General features: G+C 38.1%; 1 protein-coding gene across 2 annotated transcripts in view; it reads left to right on the top strand.

Annotated features, from left to right (window-relative positions):
- The window catches only part of MAST2 (microtubule associated serine/threonine kinase 2), a 201,301-nt gene that overhangs the window by 22,938 nt on the left and 156,446 nt on the right, over positions 1-21,917 (top strand). For both annotated transcript variants that reach the window (XM_040627349.1, XM_040627348.1), the window contains exons 2-3: positions 4,706-4,853; positions 8,166-8,308. In XM_040627349.1, coding sequence (XP_040483283.1) covers positions 4,706-4,853; positions 8,166-8,308 — 291 coding nt within the window. The remainder of the gene's footprint in view (positions 1-4,705; positions 4,854-8,165; positions 8,309-21,917) is intronic.

Genomic DNA, 21,917 nt, shown 5'->3' with positions numbered 1-21,917 from the left:
TAGTGTGGCACCTGGGTTTGACTCTTGGTAGGGTAGATTAGGAAGAGTCTGCCACAAGGTATAGAGTTCTTTTCACCTACCAGTCATTGGGGATAAAACAACTCCTAATGAGAGTTAATACAGGTTTTTAGTCTCAGACTCCAGTTTTCAGCTATGAATCCTTTACTTTGAATCCTATGTTTAATAGCATAGTACAGTGTAAACACAACACTAGCTTTGTGGGTGAATTTAACCTGAGATTTGCTTTGTATTGTGGAGGAGGGAGATGGTTCTAAGTCAAGACAGAAACTCTGAGGACTCCCAGGGCCATACGCAAAATAGTCACAACTCAGTACTCTGAATTAAAAGAGAAAACAATAAGCTACAGTGTATGGATGAGCAGTTAGTCTTAGCCAGAAAAGAAACAACCACCAATATAGGACTGGACCAGTACCAATTAAGAGAAAGTCCTACCCTTTTCAATCACCCTATTCCCTATCATAACATACCAAAGGATAAAAAGCCAGAAAACAGAAAAGAAAAATAAAAGCAAGTCATGCCCCTTATTCCAAGTCTCACCTGTCAAAACCTCGCAAAGGGAAGAAAATATTAATTAAATTGGATATGAAATTTAACCCTTAAATTAGTATGTCTTTTTAACTTTACTGAAGTATATTACTCATTTCAGAAAAGGACACATACCCAAGCATGAAACTCAATGAATTTTCACAAGTTAAACATATCCATGTAACCAGCATCAAGATTAAAAAAAAAAAAAAAAGACATGGGGCACCTGGGTGGCTCAGTCAGTTAAGCCTGCAACTCTTGATCTTAGCCCAAGTCTTGATTGCAGGTTCATGAGTTTAAGGCTCGACTATGCCACCTAGGCACCCCAATTCTGCCTTTTAAAAATTTCACTTAATACAGGCAAATTGACTTTATTGTAACATTTACCAAGAACCTACTTTAATTTAATTAAAGTGGTTGCAAACTTGAGCACTTTATTATCAATTTCCAGTAATTTGTGATACAGTCCTCATGACTGATCAGTGTATTTGTTGTGTTGGTGGCATCGTATTGAAAGGTTTTGATCTAGTCTGGTGGTTCTCAAACTTTCATGTGCTTCAGCATCACCTGGAGGGCTTGTGAAAACACAGATTGCTGGTCCCCTCAGTCAGAATTTCTGATTTAGTAGATCTGGAGTGAAGCCTGAGATTTTGCATTTTTAGCAAGTTCACAGGTCCTGCTGATGTTGCTGGCCTGGGGACCGCATCTTGAGAATCACTGCTTTAGGCCAACTTTCACCATACCTTTTTAATATTTCTGATGGCGCAGTCCATTCCTTTTTAAGGGGGCCTATTCACTGTTAGCTCTTCCCTCTAACTAAACCTACTTTTTTCTGTTGTTTTCATCTGCTAGTTCTAACTCTGTCCTCAGAAGTAAGAAGTTTCCTATAATGTAGGAGATAGCCCTCGTATAGTTGAAGAGAGTTACTCATGTCTCCTTTGTTTTCTTTCTTTCAGGGTAAATTTTTATAGTTCCCCTCATAGTTATTGGAGAAGTACTGTAATGTATAGTTATGCTAATATTTACTATTGCCATAGCAGTGTTTTATTTGTAAACTGGTTTCTCCTCTCCTCTTTTCCCTGTCTTGATAAGTGTACTGTCCAAGCCAGGAACCTGTAAGTCACCCTACACTCTTACCCTTCCGTTTAACTCCCTATTTTGCTTAAGAAACATTTGACTGTAGAAATGATATAAAGCAATTTCATTTAGTTTTTAAGCTGTAAGGAAGAACTTATTAAAAGGGTACAGTGGTATCCCCCTGAACTTGAAAACATGTAGTTTGGATCTCATAAATGACTAGACTTGGAAACTAGAAAACTGTAAGACATTAGTATGGAAGTTTAGTAAAGAAGTTTTACCTCTAGTACATTTTTCTTTCTCTGTGTTACTTGCTTCAGCTTGTTTCTTAATGACTTCTTGGGTAAATTCAGTAATGTTCTTTTTTTTTCTTCTTTTTTAAAGAGGGAAGTGGGGAGGGACAGAGGGAGAGGGAGAGGGAGAGAATATTAAGCAGGCTCCATGCTCAGCACAGAGCCCAAAGCAGGGCTGTCTCACAGTCCTGAGATCATGACCTGAGCCAAAATCAAGAGTCAGATGCTTAACTGACTTGAGCCACCCAGATGCCCCATGTCTTCTTTTTTTTTCTTTTTAAGATTTTATTTATTTGTTTGACAGAGACAGCCAGCGAGAGAGGGAACACAAGCAGGGGGAGTGGGAGAGGAAGAAGCAGTCTTCCAGCGGAGGAGCCTGATGTGGGGCTCCATCCCATAAGGCCGGGATCACGCCCTGAGCCGAAGGCAGACACTTAACGACTGCGCTACCCAGGCGCCCCCCCTTTTTTTTTTTTAATCTTGATGCTGGTTACATGGATATGTTTAACTTGTGAAAATTCATTGAGTTTCATGCTTGGGTATGTGTACTTTTCTGAAATGAGTAATATACTTCAGTAAAGTTAAAAAAACATGCTAATTTAAAGGTTGAATTTCATATCCAATTTAATTAATATTTTCTTCCCCTTGTGAGGTTTTGACAGGTGAGACTTGGAATAAGAAGGGGCATGATTTGCTTTTATTTTTCTTTTCTGTTTTCTGGCTTTTTATCCTTTGGTATGTTATGATAGGGAATAGGGTGATTGAAAAGGGTAGGACTTTCTCTTAATTGGTACTGGTCTAGTCCTATAGTGGTGGTTGTTCCTTTTTTGGCTGAGACTAATTGCTCATCCATACGCTGTATCAAGCATCCCAGGGCTGGCTCTCTGATGTAGCTCATTTGTAAATTATTTTGGGGATGAGACCTTTCCCTGTCCATGTTGTCTTCATGTGGGATGTTATTTCAGCTTGATATCTTCCAGGGCTTCCTTACTTTCCTCCACCGAAAGCTGCTTGCTGAGGGTGTTGCCTGTGTGAATGGCCACCCCTTTTTGGTGGGTTATCAGCATTAGTGCCCAAACCCTGCTTCCTTCCATGGTTTGTCCTTGATGCACGGGTACTGTTTCATTCCTGACACACCAAATGGTGGGAATATAGACAGCTATCTTGCTGTCTTCTTTTTGTATTAGCTATGCCTTCCAATTCTCCTTCCTCTCTGCTCACTTGTTACAATTATCTTCACACATCATTTGCTTTAATGATACAATGCCTAAATATCTTTCTTTATCATTTTATCCATTTACTACGAATTTAAAAAATATTGCTTCCTTGTTTCTTCTGTTATTTTTCTTTAACTTTACTTTTTTATGCTTTAGCATTTATAAATTATATTCTGGATAGCTACCACCAACCAATATTGGCACTTTCCCATGTTTGTGAACCCACCAATCACACTGTATGACTTTAGAGTTTTTTTTTTTTTTTTTTTTTTTTAAGTCTTAAGGAGGTTGGCATTTTTCCATTTTACCCCCCTGTGGCTTTTATTAGTTACTCGAGTCTGGTTCTTCAAATGGCAGGTAACACAGATTTTAGTTATTTTTATGTTTCTCATTTTGTCTTTGTACCGTCCATATCACTTAGATGTGCAACTTGTCTGTGTTCATTATAGCTTCCTTCTTATGAAAGATGTCTCATTTGCCTATTTTTTTTCAAAGTAGTTTCTCTTTTAATGCTGCCAATTGGTGAGCGTTTGCTTCAAAATGTCTGAAACTGTTTTTTTTAAGATTTTGTTTGAGAGAGAGAGAGACAGAGATAGTAACAGAGATAGCAAGAGAGAGCACAAGCCCGGAGGAGAGGGAGAAGCAGGCTCCCAGCTGAACAGGGAGCCCAACATGGGGCTTGATCCCAGGACCCCGGGATCATGACCTGACTGAAGGCAGATGCTTAACTGACTGAGCCATCCAGGCGCCCCCCAAATGTCTGAATCCTGATGATATGGTGGACGCTGCTTACTGAGTGAAGAGGGGCAGGCATTGGGATGCAGCGGGATGAACTGGATTAAAATAAAGGCGAAAGGAAAGCCCTCTCAACGTTTCATATTGTCTGCGTTTTCTCCATAGTACTTCATGCTTTTTCATTGTATTTAGCTTCTATTATAGACCTATAAAGAAAGCTGTACATTTTATTTTAGCATTCATTGAATGATAGAGGCATTTCTAACTTTGTGTAACAGGTAAAGGAAGGTCTGCTATTTATGATTTTTTAAAAGCTAAAGTATGCTTTACTGGATATAGGAAGAGTGAATAGGAGAAAAATAAACATAACTAGACATGTACTCATTATGGAAAAAGACTTATTTTTTCCTTTTTTTTTTTTTAAGAGAGAGGGGGAAGAGAGAGAAGGAGTGGGTGGGGGAGGGGGAAAGGGGCAGAGGGAGAGAGAGAGAGAGAGAGAATCCCAAGCAGATTCCCCGATGAATGCAGAGCCTGACTTGGGGCTTAATCCCATGATCCGGAGATCAAGACCTGAGTCATAACTAAGAGTTGGATGCTCAACCGACTGAGCCACCCAGGTGCCCCTTTGGCATTTTATAATCAGTGTCCCACAGCCTTCATAACATACCCAGACAGCTTTTACTAAGAAGTAGGTTTCTGGCTTTAGCTGTTGAGCAGAAAGTATAAAATGCTGGCACTTTTTAACTGCAGTGAATGTTGTAAAGATGTTTAATATAAAGTCCTTACACTTTTCAAAAAAGACATTACACTTACGTTTTACCTTTTTTTTCTTTGAAGGATGTGATAGCTGGACTTAGTCCCCTGCTTTTTAGAAAGCTCAGTAATCCTGACATATTTTCATCCACCGGAAAAGCTAAACTCCAGCGACAACTTAGTCAGGATGACTGTAAGTTGCGGAGAGGAAGCCTGGCCAGTTCGCTGTCAGGTGAGTATCTAATTTTGTTTTTTTAAGAAATGTGGGACTGTGTTGTCAATATTTTAGGGTATATCAACTGACTTGGCATCTTGGCAGTTTCTTCTCTGGTGGTAGTTTTGTATAGGACACTATGGGCAAGGCCGTCTTCCTCTCTTTACTACTTCCTCATGACATCTCTGAATGGTAGCCTCCTCAGCCTGCTAGATATTTCCTAGTTGACTACTATCATTGGTTATTCCCTTTGAATTTGACTTTTGCTCTCTGCTCACTTCTGTGGACTTCATATCCTTTGCTTCTTTTGATTTTTTTCCCCCCCATTTTCAAAATCTGTTCCAAAGCCTGCAGCGCCTCTCCACCTTCCCCATAGAAAAATCTTTAAAAAATTCAAGGGGAAAAAATGATACAAGGAAGTCATGGTCCAAATAGGAAAAAATTAAAATGTGACATAATTTTAAGCAATCAATAGAATATTAAAGAAAGAATCCATTTTGCCTCAGCTAAAAATATTAGATTAGTAGAGAAGAAAATATAATCCTCCTGTGTACTCCTTGCCAGTTTTAAATTTCTTTTTATTTTTGTCCCTTTTCAGGGCTATTTCCTCGGCTTTATCTTTCCATTCTTTTATTGAAATTGTTGTTTTGCCAGGTGTGTATTTAATCACATAGAACCATTTTTTGTTTTCATAGTATTCTGTTCTTCTTTTAAGGATATATTACCTTATAAATATTATATGAGTAAATAGAATTTTGTATTAAAAATTGTTTTTAAAGTTTTCTTTTGTTTCTGAATCAACTCTTTTGAGCACCTAATAACCAGAATCCATTGCTTTGCTCTGAGATGCCATATCCCTTCTATCCTGTGAGGTAATTGGTGATTGGCCACTGGGTGATACAATGTGGGAATGTGGTTGTGTTTGAGTCTTTATAGATTTTCAGTTCATCTGAGTTCAGCCTTACATCTTCATTTTATGTCCTCTTTAGTATCTCGCATTTCTGAGTACTGAACTTACCTGAGATTTTGCAGGGTAGCTACTATCTCATTTAACTGCCATTCAACTGCTACCTCCTCTATGCTTATTACACCTTGTGTCTTTCTTTCCCAGTTCCATTGGTCATGATTCATCTGTCTGTTTCAGATTGTCCCCAAATTCTAATTCATCTCCTCAGTTAATCCCCCCTCCCTCATTATAGCCTTTGTTTGTTTTACTTCTTTATTCTCATTTACTGTCCTGGGTGACAAAAGATAAAATAGTATGTGCTCAGTCAGCCATGTTTAACTGGGAATATTTTGCATATTAGCCTCTTGAATCATTGTAGGAATAATTAGAATTTTTTAAGTTTTTTTTTTTTTCCCTGAGTTATTTCTTTACTAAAGGGCTAGTTTCTCCATTTGTTCATATTGTTCCTTCTGTCTTATGTTGTTTGTTTTCCTCAAATTCTTGGCAGTCCTTGGTACATTTCAAGCCCAGACTAGTATATATCCAAATGGGTTTCTTTTGTGGGTGCGTGAGCCTCTTTCCCCAGCAAGCCCTTATTTTGAAGGGAGATAGAGATATGATACTAGCCTTTGTGTATGTGGATAGGGCAAGTCAAGGAGCTAGCTTTCCTTTAGAGTATATAGATGAGGAGTAGGCAGATGATCTGGAGAACTTGGCAGCATTTGCAGAAGGAAAGCAGGCAGGCCGTCTCTACTCTGGCCTTACGGGAGTTTGGAGTAGAGAACTATTCTTTGTAGAGAGTTTTATGGGAAGGCTGTCTGATGAAGCATACATTTACGAACAGACTTGAAAGATAACTAGATTTTTTAAAAAACATTGCATTTTTCTGATTAAAAAAGTAAATATGCCAGTAATAAAAAAAATTCGGGTTCAAAGACATGTATTATGTCAAAGTGAAAAGTTCCTCTTAATCTTTTCTTTCTTCTCTTTGCCTTCCTTCAACTATTTATATATACTCCATTATATTTAAATATACATTTAAAAGCTTATGTAAATATACACAGACTTTTTTTAAAACAAAAATTGGCATCTTATGCCACACACTTCCTTTCTGCTTACTTTACTCAACAGGAAATGTTGAACATTTTTCTCTTGACTACATTTTGAACTGCCTCATTATTTTTAATGGGTTTAGTATTTCATGTGGAGGTAGTATAATTTCTTTAAATTGTAATAAACATTTATTTTCAGTTTTATTCTGGTGAGCATTGCTAAGGTGAGCATTCCGGTCTATTTTTTCATTATACTGCATTACTACAAGTGGAATGCTGGGTCCAAACATATTCGAATTTTAGTAAGTTTTGCTAAATTGCCCTCCAAATAATTTGCATCACATTTTGTTTGCAATAAAATGTATGTTGTACCAAAAACAAAACTCAAAACTCCTTTTGCTCTCACCTTTATTACAGTGGGTATTTCCATGTTGAATAGGATTTTGCCAGGAAGAGGAAAGGTTTTCAAGTGAGTTGGGTGATCAAGGTAAATTCAGGTAAAAATGCAGGGCATAATATTGAAGTTGAGTGAGCAAATGGGTGTAGAAAAGAGTTGAAGGAGATGAGGCTAGGAAGATAATCTGGATTTATGGAGGAGGATTTCTTTAGTTTTTTTAAAAGTTTGGCTAATTTTGAATAGTAGGGAGTCATCAGCAGTTTTTTTCGGACAAGGAATGATATCACATTTGTTTTGGTCAAATCACTAGCAGCAATGTGAGGAACATTACGAAGGAAGAGATTGAAATAGGACTGGCTATTTTGATTGAGCTTGAATAGGAAGAGATTGAATAGGACTGAAATAGGATTGAAATAGGACATCAATTAGAAAGTCATTGCAATTCTTGATACTTAGTCTTTTATTAGTGACTTTCTTGTAGACTTTCATTGGGATTAAGGCAGTCAGTCAGTCAACCTGGACTGAACACATGGAGTCTGGCCAGAGCATTATAGATTCAGTGTTCATCTTCTGGAAACCTAAGGGCCAAACTTGTCTAGGAGAAGCTGTCAGCTGCACTCATGTTGCACTGAGTTGGTGAGAAACTATGTAGCATGGAAGGGACTGGAAAACTCAGCCTGCTAGGTTGGGTGCTGGCGTGGTGATGGATATCACAGAGAATTTAAAATAGTCAATTCAGTTTTCAGTATTCCGTTTACAATTCTCCTCTCCACCAAGACAGTCGGAATTTTTTAAAGGACTACAGATTCTAAAATGAATATGGCAGAACTTCATCTTATTTTGGATCACTGTACTTTTATCCACTTGATATCATTGTATGTTTTCATTCATTGATAAATAATTACAAGTATATTTTCTAAACCTTGTGTTTGAAGGTAAGCAGCTGCTCCCCTTGTCCAGCAGTGTACATAGCAGTGTGGGACAGGTGACTTGGCCGTCTTCAGGAGAAGCATCAAACCTGGTTCGAATGAGGAACCAGTCCCTTGGACAGTCTGCACCTTCTCTTACTGCTGGCTTGGTAAGTGTTAGTAAAGACAGTCCCTTCCTCTATGAACAAATTCTTGATTGCCATGGCCACCTTTGTTATTTTTCTTTTTAGGATTTGGATAGTTTAATTTTTCAAAGTAAAGTATAAAAAAAGAATGGAATTTAGGGGCGCCTGGGTGGCTCAGTCATTAAGTGTCTGCCTTCAGCTCAGGGCGTGATCCCAGCGTCCTGGGATCGAGCCCCACATCAGGCTCCCTGCTCTGCTGGGAGCCTGCTTCTTCCTCTCCCACTCCCCCTGCTTGTGTTCCCTCTCTCGCTGGTTGTCTCTCTCTCTGTCAAATAAATAAATAAAATCTTAAAAAAAAAAAAAGAATGGAATTTAATTGAATATATTCTGATTGCTCTCTTATGCTGTCACTGGTACTGAGTATGTAGGGAGAGTCAAGAAAAAGACTTAGTATGGTTGATTGAATAAATTTTCTGGGAAAGAGCTTTCTTTTTTTAAAGATTTTATTTGTTTATTTGAGGGAGAGAGACAGAGATAGCGAGAGAGAGCGTAGAGGGGAAGGAGAAAGAGAAGCAGGCTCCCTGCTCAGTGAGCCTGATGCAGGGCTTGATCTCAGGACCCAGGGATTAGGACCTGAGCCGAAGGCAGACACTTAACCGACTGAGCCACCCAGGCGCCCTGTGGGAAACAGCTTTGTAATAGACAGGATTCTTAACTTTGTGAAGTTATTTTGCTTCTGTGTGTAGTTATGTGATACACATATTTAGTACATGAGGATAGGATAGTGGGCAGTTCAGTATATACTGGATGCAAGAATGAGCCTTTTCTTTGTCTAGGATTTGTATGATAGACAGAATCTAACAAAGTTGTTAAGCTGTGTAGTCTGGGCAGGTTGTTTTCTGCCTGTGATTGCATCTTCCACCCTTTTATCCTCAGTACCTCTGCCTCTTTATTGAAGGTATCCATTGACTTCCTGCTGATCTCACATTCTTCCTAAAGGACAAGGCGCACTAGTAAATTTCAGGGTACAATAACAGAAACTTGTTCCCATTAAAATATAATCTCATCTATTCTTTGGGATTATAAATCTTTTGGGTTGGCATGTATAGATTAGAAAGCTTTGTCCATTTGTCCATTCTGGGAAGTGGAGATAGGGGAAGGAGTCTTCTTATAGCAAGTGGGAAGTTAATTTTTGGATCAGAAGATTTCCTTATGACCTGAAGTTTGTGACTCTTAGGCCACAGGAAGAATCAGGAACTTTCCCACTCCCTAACTTTTTATTTTGAAAATTTCAAATACAGTGAATACTCACATATATTAACTTAGATTGGTCAGTTTGGTTGTAACTTGCATTTTGCCACATTTGCTTTATCTGTGTGTTTGTATGTATTTTTTTCCCCCTGAAACATTTCAAAGCAAGTCACAGACCTTATGATACCTCACCCTTAAGTATTTTTTGTAAGACCAAGGACAGTCTTCTAAATAACTACAATATATTATCAGATCCAAAATGTTTAACATCAATTTAATAACAGCATCTAATAGAAAGATTATATTCAAATTTCCCCACTTGTTCTCAGCATGTCTATTAAAGCCCCACATCTTCTTCCTTTTAACCTCTGAAATACACAAAAAATATATAGATCTATGTACCCTATCATAGAGATTGGTTAATTTAGATTTTAAAGTAATCTTTTGGGGCTCCTGGGTGGCTCAGTTGGTTAAGCATCTGCCTTTGGCTCAGGTCATGATCTCTGTGCCCTGGGGTTGAGCCCTGTGTTGGGCTTCCTGGTCAGCAGGGAGCCTGCTTCTCTCTCTGCCCCTCCGCATGTTTGTGCTCTCTTTTTCTCAAATAAATAAAACCTTAAAAAAAAAAATCTCTACACCCATCGTGGGGCTTAAACTCACAACCCCTGAGATCAAGAGTTACACTCTACTGACTAAGCCAGCCTGGAGCCCCTCTATCATAGAGATTTTGATCCAGTGGGACTGGGATGGCCCTAGGGATCAGTTTTTCTTTAAAGCATTATAACTGCTTCTAACATGCACCCTTTTGAGAATTAACTGCCAGTAAAATACAGCTGAATGTTTTATTTTAAGCTGTTGTGTTGCAGAGGGAATTCCTGAACTGAGGTTTCTGGAGTCCTAGCCTAGGCCAACTGAAGTAGAGTATTCCTGAATTACTTTTTCTTTTTAAAAGCTTATTGAGATGTAATTCATGTAAGTTACAATTTACCCAATTAAACTGTACTATGCAATGATTTTTAGTATATTCACAGATATATGCTGCCATCACTATAGTCAATTTTAAAACATTTTTATCACTTCAGAAAGAATCCCTGTACCCTTTAGCTGTCACCTCTTTATCCTCCCATCCCCCCAGCACTGTGTAACCATTAATCTACTTTCTGCCTCTGTACATTTGCCTATTCTGTATATTTCATATAAATTGACTCATACAGGGGGCGCCTGGGTGGCACAGCGGTTAAGTGCCTGCCTTCAGCTCAGGGCGTGATCCTGGCGTTCCGGGATCGAGCCCCACATCAGGCTCCTCCTCTGGGAGCCTGCTTCTTCCTCTCCCACTCCCCCTGCTTGTGTTCCCTCTCTCGCTGGCTGTCTCTATCTCTGTCAAATAAATAAATAAAATCTTAAAAAAAAAAAATTGACTCATACAATAATGTGGCCTTTTGTGACTGGCTTCTTTCACTTAGCATGACGTTTCTAAGGTCTGTCTACATTGTAGCATGGAAGTACTTCGTTCCTTTTTATCACTGAATAATACTCCCTTGTATGGATGCGCCACATTTTGTCTGTCAGTTGATGGATATTTGGATTGTTGCTACCTTTTGACTGTGATGAATAATGCCTCTCCGCACATTTGTTTAAAGATTTTCATGTGGACATGTTTTCATTTTTCTTGGGTATATACTTAGGAGTAGGATTGTTCGGTTGTATGGTAACTTTGTGTTTAACATTTTGAGGAATTGCCAGACTGTTTACCAAAGTGGCTGCACCGTTTTGCATTCCTACCAGCCCTGTATGATGGTTTGATTTCTTTAAATCCTCACTAATGTTTGCTGTTGTCTTTGATTTTAGCAGTCATTTAGCTATTGTCTGTCTTTGGTTTTAGCAGTCATTGAGCACACCCTTTTGCATCTGAAGAGGTATCTTGTGGTTTTGATTCACATTTTCCTAATGACTAATGACATTGAGCATCTTTTAATGTGATTATTGGCTATTTGCAAACTTTCTTGAAGAAATGTCTATTCATATTTTTTGCCCATTTAAAAAGTTAGTTTATTTATTTTGTATATGGATTTGTAAAAGAATTACTTCTTTAGACTTCTGTTTAGTTTTCTACTCCCAAGGATCTGCCTTTTGTTTTCTCCCGTGCCTTTCTTTCCTGAGCTATTCACTTATCTATGGTAACCTCCGGCTAGTTCCTCCCTTTTCATTCTCCTATCCGAGGATTTTTTATGTGGCACATTTGCTGGTTAGTATCGAACGTCTTTTCCTGCTTTGAGTTACCCCACGCTGGAATGTACCTGGGTGCTGCCCTCCCAGCTTCTGGCTGTGACATTTCTGAAGAATCTCTCCTACCATGTATTCTTATTCTTTTTTTTTTTTTTTTAAAGATTTTTCGACAGAGATAGAGACAGCCAGCGAGAGAGGGAACACAAGCAGGGGGAGTGGGAGAGGAAGAAGCAGGCTCATAGCGGAGGAGCCTGACGTGGGGCTCAGTCCCATAACGCCAGGATCACGCCCTGAGCCAAAGGCAGACGCTTAATCGCTGTGCCACCCAGGCGCCCCTCATGTATTCTTATTCTCAATAGATTTATTGCTACATAGACCCAGCCTCCAAGGAATTTTTGGGTCAACAGGAGTCATTTATAATAACTGATCTTAACATTTAACGCTTAATGAACTGTCGATTGTGACTTAAAATGTAACTAAAAGGGGACAAGAACAATTATTCTTGGGTGTAGTTATTGGGAAGGTAAGTTTGCTGGAAGTTAGACTTGACCAGAGTCTGGAGAAGGGATAGCCAAAAGCTTAATATAGCAAATATTTTCTTTTTAAACATTTTATTTATTTATTTATTTATTTATTTGAGAGCGTGTGTGCATGAGTGGTGGGGGGTGGGAAACAGAGAGAGAGGAAGAGAGAATCTGAAGCAGACTCCATGCTGAGGTGGAGCCCTATGTGGGGCTCCGTTTCACCACCAAGAGAGATGGTCACCTGAGCCGAAAGCAAGAGTACGTTGGTTAACCGACTGAATCACCCAGGCACCCTTATTTATTTTTTAAAGGGGGGAAAGATAGAGGGGGAGGGAGAGAGAGTCCTAAGAAGCCCCCATGGTGCTGAGCACGGAACCCCAGGCAGGGCTCGATCTCATGACCCTGAGATCACGACTTGAGCCCAAACCAAAAGTCCTGTGCTATACAGGCACCCTGCAAATATTTTCATTTTGAGGCAATCTAGATGATAGGTGTTTATGAAGAGATTTTTAGACTTATCCCCCATTTCCTAGTATCTGTTGAGAGGATTTCTCTGAAGACCCATTTCCCCCATATATGTAGAAACTGTGATTCCGATTAGTGGCTTCTAGGTCATGTTCTTATAAAAAGGATTATACAGTCATATTATTATATTGTATGCTCCTAGATGGGAAAAAACTTAGATGACATCTTGTCCAAGATTAAATTTGTCTTTAAAAAAATTTATATACAGTGGAGGGGTGCCTGCGTGGCTCAGTTGTTAAGTATCTGCCTTCGGCTCAGGTCATGATCCCAGGGTCCTGGGATCGAGCCCCATGTCCGGCTCCCTGCTCGGTGGGGAGCCTGCTTCTCCCTCTCCCGCTTCCCCTGCTTGTGTTCTTTCTCTCGCTGTCTCTCTCTGTCAAATAAATAGATAAATAAATAAGATCTTTAAAAAGAAATTTATATACAGTTGAAAATCTAGTGTTAAAAGTGGCATGGGAGAAACACCTCTGGATTAGAAGTTGGAAGACCAAGATGTATCTGATACTTTTTCACATCCTTAAAGTAAACTTAATTTCTGCTTTGCTTTCTCATGAATATGTTAAGTAATATCTAAAACTTTGATCTTTGTCTTCTTTATTTCTTTTTTTTTTTTTTTTTAAGATTTTATTTATTTATTTAACAGAGATAGAGACAGCCAGCGAGAGAGGGAACACAAGCAGGGGGAGTGGGAGAGGAAGAAGCAGGCTCATAGCGGAGGAGCCTAATGTGGGGCTCGAACCCAGAACGCTGGGATCATGCCCTGAGCTGAAGGCAGATGCTTAACCGCTGTGCCACCCAGGCGCCCCTGTCTTCTTTATTTCTGACATGAATCCATTGAACTATATCATCATGTCTGACTCCGTTTTTTTTTTTTTTTTAAGATTTTATCTATTTGAGAGAGAGATTGAGTACATAAGCAGAGAGGGGGGCAGAGGGAGAGGGAGAAGCAGGCTCCCCTTGGAGCAGGGAACCTGACTTGGGGCTCAATCCCAGGATCCCTGGATCATGACCTGAGCTGAAGGCAGACACTTAACTGACTGAGCCACCCAGATTCCCCAAGACTCAGTCTGTTTATTCTGCCTTTCTATTCCCCTAAACCAGTTCTTCCTTGGTTGTTCCCTGTCTTGTTAAATAGCGCTATTACCCAGCCAGTAGCTGAAAGCCAGATACCTGGAACTCCTTCTTGACTCCTCCTTTGCCCTTCCTCCCCTCCCTATCCAGTCACCCAGAGAGCCTTAGCTCCCAACATCTCCAAGTAGACCACATTTTTTTCACCGCAGTTGTGGCCCATTCTAAGCTGTATTTACAGTCTTTTTGCTTAGATCATTGTGGTGTCCTCATGTGAATACCGTATTCGGTCTTCTTCCTTTCCAGGCCACTCTTCACTGGTATCATCTGTTACCACACAATGCTACTACCGTACCTTTAACTGCGTAACCTATGCTGTACCTTCTTCTAGCTTTGTCTTCAGTTTTTTTATTTGGTTAATATTTATGCAGCACTAATGTTTAGCCATTCACTTGATTAAAATCTTTTGATAGCTTCCTATAATGTATAATAATTAATGATTATTGAATGAATGAGTTTTCATTGAGATTAACAAATGGGTAATGAGGAACTAGAGAGAGAGCTCACAGATGAAAGGATTAGGCTTGGATGCTTTTTCTTGGAAATCAGAATGTAAGTAATTTATACCTCAGTATAAAGGTTGGCCTAACCAGTGAACTGTACTGAATATTGGCATTTTAGTAGGAGAATTGTAAATCCCAAGAATCTTTTAATTGGTAAGGTTTAACCGATTCTCCAAATGTACTTTTGGGATTCTTTTTTTACTTTGTTGGCAGACATTGCCTTTACAGGAATGATGCTTTTACAGTGTTAAAAAAACAAAAATCAACCCAGGTAAATTTGAAGATCTAATTAGCTTTATTAAATGATTTATGAATCAGACAGCATCTCATCCAGCAAGTGGAAGGGAGCTCCAAGAAATTAAGCAAGGAAGAGGTTTTTAAAGGCAGGAAGAGGGCATACAAAGAAAGAAGAAAGGAGTTTATTAGCAGGGAATGCATTATTTAGGCAAGGTTGCCTCTTAAGGGGAGCAGGAGTCTATTAGTAAATTTCCTAGTATTGACCAGGAAAGTCCATTAGATGGGTTAAAGGTTATATTCCTGGGGGTTGAAATTGCAGTGAGGTTAGGTATTAATTCTAGGTTTACTGAATTGAGGCTTTAACCTAAGGGATGCCATTTTGGGCCTACGGTTTCCTTTTTAACAATAGGAATGATCATTTCCAAAGAGTGACTCTGTCCATCGTCATGTTTCTAATCTACATTTAGCGTTATATGTGGTGCATTGTAAGCAATGTATAATTTCTTATTAAATGAGTAAAGAACTTCTTGGAATATCTTTGCTAATATTATAGCTGGTTGGATTACTACTTGTTTGAAGTATAATGTCTGCAAAAGAAGGTTGATTTTTATAATGTGTCACTACCAGCCTGAAATGATGTCACACAGATCTCTATTCTTGTCCTTGTCTTAATAATCATATTCATCAACTTCTTTAATAAACACATAGAAAGAATGCTTATCACATATGCTGTTGGCACATTTTCCATGTTGAATACATTCAGTCAGAACCTCACAAACAGAAACGATGGCTCAAGGAGAACCAGCAAATGAGATTTAACAGAGAGAAAAGTATGCTTTAAAGAACCAAAGCTCAACACCAGATTGAACTAAAAAAGAGTCGGGTACCTTTGGGGCACCTGGTGGCTCAGTTGGTTAGGTGTCTGCCTTCAGCTTGGGTCATGATCTCAGGGACCTGGGATCGAGTCCCACATCAGGCTCTCTGCTCAGCTCTCTCTGCTTCTCCTTCTCCCTCTGTACTCTCCCTCTCTTTCTCTATCTCTCTCAAATAAAATCTTTAAAAAAAAAAGCTGGATGCCCAACTGACTGAGCCACGTAGGTGCCCCTATTATTGTATTTTTAATTTAATAATAGCTCAGAACTTTCTTGAGGTGAGCATATATGGGGTACACTTTTAAAAGAATTTAAAAATCCGTGATACTACTTAGAACATTTCATATTCTTTTTTTTTAAACATTTGAAATATGGTTAAGCTTTATTATTATTTTTTTAGATCTTTGTGATTAAAAAAAATTTTTAAATGTAAATTCAATTTAGTTAACATATAGTATATTATTAGTTTCAGGGGTAGAATTTAGTGATTCATTAGTTGCATATAACACCCAGCGCGCTCCTTAATGTCCATCCCACTTACCCCCCCACACCCAACTCCCTTCCAACAACCCTCAGTTTGTTTCCTGTACTTAAGAGTCTCTTATGGTTTGTCTCCCTCTCTGTTTTCATTTTATTTTTCCTTCCCTTCCCCTATGCTCATCTGTTTTGTTTCTTAAATTCTACATGTGAGTAAAATCATATGGTATTTGTCTTTCTCTGACTGACTTATTTTGCTTAATATTAACACCCTCTAATTCCATCCACATTGTTGCACATGGCAAGATTTCATTCTTTTTGATGGCTGAGTAATGTTCCGTTGCATGTATATACCACATCTTCCTTATCTATTCATCTGTTAATGGACGTGATTATTCTTTATCACATAATGACTTCAAAGAGCAATACCCATAGATTTTTGTTTTCTCCACTTTTGTGTTACAAAGAGATTCTAAACTCAGCAACTTCCCCTTTCAGTCTAACTTTTCTGTAGCTGTAGCTTTGCATTTTCTACTGTGAGAGTTGGAGATCTCTGTATCTATATTGTAGTCTGTTGTATTGAGGTATAATTTTCATAGGATAAAGTTCACCCATTTTAAGTGTACAATTTGATGAATTTTCCCAGATGTATATAGTTGTGTCACTACCACCAAGACATGATATGGTATAGAAAATGAGGGTATTGAAATTTCTATCACCCCAAAATATTCCCTGTCTCTTGTTTGCAGTCTGTTCTCTCCTCCAGCCCCAGCCCTTGGCAACCACTGATCTGTTTTCTATTACTGTGATTTTTGCCTTTTCCAGAATCTCATATAAATTGAATCATATAGTATGTAGTCTTTTGTGTCTTCTTTTACTTAGCATAATGGTTTTGAGATTCATTCACATTGTTTTCAGTATTAGCAGTTCTGTTTTTATTGCTGAAAGCACTCCTTTGGCGTGGGTATAATCAGACTTGGTCCACTCATCAGCTGATCCTTTGGATTGTTTCTAGTTTTTGCCTGTTACTGAGAAACCTCCTATGAAAGTTTGTGTATAGGTATTTGTGTGGGCTTATGCTTTCATTTCTGCTTGATAAATACCTAGGAATGAGATTGCTGGGATATATGGTAAGTGTATGTTAATCTTTATAAGAAACTGCCAAACTGTTTTCCAAAGTGGCATTTTTGCATTTCCACTAACATTTCCTTCACATCTTTGTCAGTATTAGGTATTATCATTTTAATTGTAGCTACCCTAATGGGTACATAGGGGTATTTAATGTGATTTTAATTTGCATCTCTGATTAATGAGGTTGAATTACTTTTTATGTTTATTTGCCATTTGTATATCTTCTGTTCAAATATTTTGTCAGTTAAAAAATTTTAGGTTGTCTGTCTTATTATTGAGTCTTAAGAGTTCTTTGTCTATTCTGATACTAGTTGTATATCAGATAATATGCTTTTAAATATTTTCTCCTTATCTGTGGCTCATGTTTTTCTTTTCTTTTTTTTTTAAAAAGATTTTATTTATTTATTTGACAGAGAGAGAGAGACAGCCAGAGAGAGAGGGAACACAAGCAGGGGGAGTGGGAGACAAAGAAGCAGGCTCCCAGCAGAGCAGGGAGCCTGATGTGGGGCTCGATCCCATAATGCCAGGATCACACCCTGAGCCACCCAGGTGCCCCTCATGTTTTTATTTTCTTATCTGTATTTTATACAAAAATCAATATATGAAAAACAAAAATCAATTATATTTCTCTATACCAGCAATGAACAATTAGAAATTGAAGTTTAAAAATCACTACTATTTACAATAGCTTAAAAATATGTAATAAGTAAATATAAACTTAAGAACTCATTTGTAAGACCAGTAGGTTTTAACTATAAAGCATAACTGAGAGAAATTAAAAAAGACCTAAATGAATAGTGATAGAATATGTTAATGGTTGGAAGACTTGATATGTAAATTTTCCCTATTGATTTATAGATTCAATGCAATCCTATTAAAAACCCAAACAGTCTTTTTCAGAAAGTGACAAGATGGTTTCAAATTTATATTGAAATGCAGAGGCCCTAGAATAACAAAAATATTGAAAAAGAAGACCAAACTTAGAGGAATCACTTCACCCAATTTTGTGACTTGCTATAAAGGTACAGTGAGCCAGACAGTGTGATATCAGTATAAGGATAGACATGTAGATCACTGGAACAGAATAGAAAGTCCAGAAATAGATAAATGTGCCAACATAATTAAATAGGGAAAAGATAGTCTTTTCAACAAATGTTGCCGGCACAATTTACATGAGGGGAAAAAAACACAAAACTTTGACCTTTACCTCATGCTATATACAAAGATTAACTTGAAATAGGTAAGATAATAAAACATGTAAAGGAAAACACAGGAGAAAGTCTTTGTGATTTTGGATGAGGTAAATGTTTCTTAGAGTACAAAAAGCAGCACAAGTCATAAGAGGGAAAAAATCTGACTATATCAAAAAGAAAAAGTTTTGCTGCTGAGTATTAATTTTTAATGGGCTAGGGACAAAATAAAGTGCGTCTACAATGAGGTGGAATGGAGAGCATCATGCAACATTGTTAAACTGTTAAGGAGGTAATAGATTTTGTTGTTTGCATTTAAAAAAAAATTTCGCTACCTCCTTTGGAGATACAATCCAGAAGTCATGATAAGTGATACTTGTAAATAACTCCTTTGGACTTACCCATTAATTTGTACTTTTTTTATTCCTACTCAAGAAAGTATATTTGAATGAAATGATTGTGAATGCGTTCTACTTTACAAAGGAAATAAATACTAGCTAAAGCTGTAGGCCTGTATTCCATGTTCTTGTCCTGCCACTTAGTAATCATAGAAACCTAGGGAAGTCACTGAACTTTAATCATCAGTGTTCTCATCTTTAAAATCAAGATAATTATAGGGCTTTCTCAGAGTTATTAGGATAAAATGAGACAATCCATTTGAAATAACATAGTGCCAGATTTGTCCTAAGTATAAACTAAACGTTACTTTTTATTTGCTTGCTTTTAGGTAACTTGAATAGTAATAGAAGCAGTTATTTATAATAAAGTTATACTCATGGAAAACTGCTGGATTAGGTAGAAGAGAATCAAGAAATAAGAATGAGGGGCGCCTGGGTAGCTCAGTCGTTAAGCGTCTGCCTTGGGCTCTGGGCCTGATCCCAGGGTGCTGGGATCGAGCCTGCTTCTCCCTTTCCCATTCCCCCTGCTGGTGTTCCCTCTCTCTCTGGCTGTCTCTGTCTCTGTCAAATAAATAAATAAAATCTTAAAAAAAAAAAAAAAAAAAGAAAGAAGAATGAATTCATTTAAAACTTTGAGGGTTAGATTGTGGTACTTTTAATTGAAATTGGGTGTATAGGAAAAGGAACAAGTTGGGAGAGGAAATTAATGAGTTTGATTCCTAGCATATTGATGACGGTCATATGGTATAGATATTCTTGTATTTATTTGTCTATTTATTTATTTTAAAGATTTTATTCTTTCATTTGAGAGAGAGAGAGACAGAGACAGAGATAGCACAAGTGGGGAGGAGAGGGAGAAGCTGGCTCGCCACCCAGCAGGGAGCTCGATGCGGGCCAGATCCCAGGACTCTGGGATCAAACCTGAGCCGAAGGTAGATGCCTAACTGACTGAGCCACCCATGTGCCCCTAGATATCCTTTTATAAATAATTTATTGAGATGAAATTCACATAACATAAAATTAGCCGTTTTAAAGTGAACAGTTAGTGAACATTTAGTACATTCACAGTGTTGTATAACCACCACCTCTGTCCATTTGTAAAACATTTCCATCACTCCTAAGTAAAACCCCGTATCCATTAAGCACTTCTCCCTCTTTCCCCTTCCACTCAGCTTCTGGCAACCATCAATATGCATTCTGTCTCTATGGATTCATCTGTTCTGGTTATTTCCTATAAATGGAATTGTACCCTGTGTAACCTTTGTGTCTGACTTCTTTGGCTTAGCATAATGTTTGGATGGTCTGCCTACATTCTAGCATGTATCAGTACTTCATTCTTTTTGTGACTGAATAATTTCCCGTTGTATGTATATAACAGTTTGTTTATCCATTCATCTGTTGATGGACATTTGGAATGTTTCTTCCTTTTGGCTGTTGTGAATAGTGCTGCTGTGAACATGCATGTATGTATACATGTTTGAGTACCTGTTTTCAATTCTTTGAGGTATATTACTGGGGGTGGAATTGAGGGGTCATATGATAATTCTGTCTTTAACTTTTTGAGAAATTGCCAAACTGTTTTCCACAGTTGCTATACCATTTTACATCCTCACCAGCAATGTACAAGGGTTCCAGTTTCTCTACACACTTGCCAACACTTATTTTCCATTTAAAAAAACTGTTATTTTTTTATTATATTATCCTGGTGGATGTGAAGTGGTATCTCATTTGATTTGCATTTCCCTGATGATTAATTATGTTGAAAATCTTTTTTATCATGTGCTTTTTTAGCCATTTATATGCATTTTAGGAGAAATGTCTATTCAAGTACTCTGCCCATTTAAAAGTTTTGTTGTTTTGCTGTTGTTGAATGTAAGAGTTTTTTATGTATTCTGGATACTAGGTCCTTATCAGATGTATGATTTGCAAATATTTTCTACCATTCTGTATTCTTCTTTTCACTTTCTTTTTTTTTTTTTTTAAGATTATTTATTTATTTATTTGACAGAGAGAGAGAATCTGTCCATCTGGACAGAAAGGGCAAGGGAACCTCCTGATATAGTTCATAATGATCCTGCCTTTTGGGGTACAGAGGATGATCTGGAGGGGCAAATGGATGATATCCTGTACATTGCAAGTTTTGAACATTGAGCTTATTTATACCTAGTTTTTTTTTTTTTTAAGATTTTTATTTATTTATCTGACAGAGATAGAGACAGCCAGCGAGAGAGGGAACACAAGCAGGGGGAGTGGGAGAGGGAGAAGCAGGCTCATCGCGGAGGAGCCTGATGTGGGACTCGATCCCATAACCCGGGATCACGCCCTGAGCCGAAGGCAGACGCTTAACCGCTGTGCCACCCAGGCGCCCCTATTTATACATAGTTTTGACTATAAATTACTTTATGTTAAATTTTATTGCAGATCAAGAAGTTTTCGGCTGTAATTTCTTCAAATACATTTTTTTCTGTCTCCTTTCCTCTCTCTTCTCCTTCTGGATCCCTATAATGTGAATGTTATTATGCTTGATGGTGTCGCTGAGTTCCCTTAGTCTGTTGTAATTTTTATTATTCCTTTTTCTCTCTCTTGTTCAGTTTGATCGCTTTCTGTTACTCTGTCCTCCAGGTCATTTATCCATTCTTCACTTTTTATAGTCTACTATTATTCCCTTTAGTGTATTTTTAGTTTCAGTTACTGAGTTCTTCATCTCTAATTTGTTCTTTGTTATGTTTTCGATCTATTTCGGGTCTCACTGAGGTCCTTCATTCTTTTCTCAAGTCCAGTGAGTATCTTGTGGCCGTGGCCATTAGTTTAAATTTTCTATCAGGCAAATTACTTACCTCTGTTTTGCTTAGGTCTCTTGCTGTGATTTTGTCCTGTTCTTTCATTTGGGACATTTTGTCTGTCTGTGTTTGTTTTTCTGTGTTAGGAAAGTCAGCTATATCTCTTGTTCTTGAAGGTAGTTGCCTTATGAAGAAGAGATCTTGTAGTGGCCTGCAGTGCAATACCCTCTGTTCACGAGAATCTGGTGCTTCAGGGGTATCTCCTACGTGTGTTGTGTGCACCATACTGTTGTGGTTGAGCCACATTTACCTTCAGTGTAGTCGTCTGTAATGGCACTCTCTTTCTGTTGTGAGCAAGGTTTGGTGCCTGTGTTGTTAGTGGGCCACTCTGGGG

The sequence above is a fragment of the Ursus maritimus genome, unplaced genomic scaffold (assembly GCF_017311325.1).
Source record: "Ursus maritimus isolate PB19 unplaced genomic scaffold, ASM1731132v1 scaffold_12, whole genome shotgun sequence".
NCBI classification, from domain to species: Eukaryota; Metazoa; Chordata; class Mammalia; order Carnivora; family Ursidae; genus Ursus; species Ursus maritimus.
Note: the sequence above shows the minus strand (reverse complement) of the source record. Positions and strands in the feature narration are given on the sequence as shown.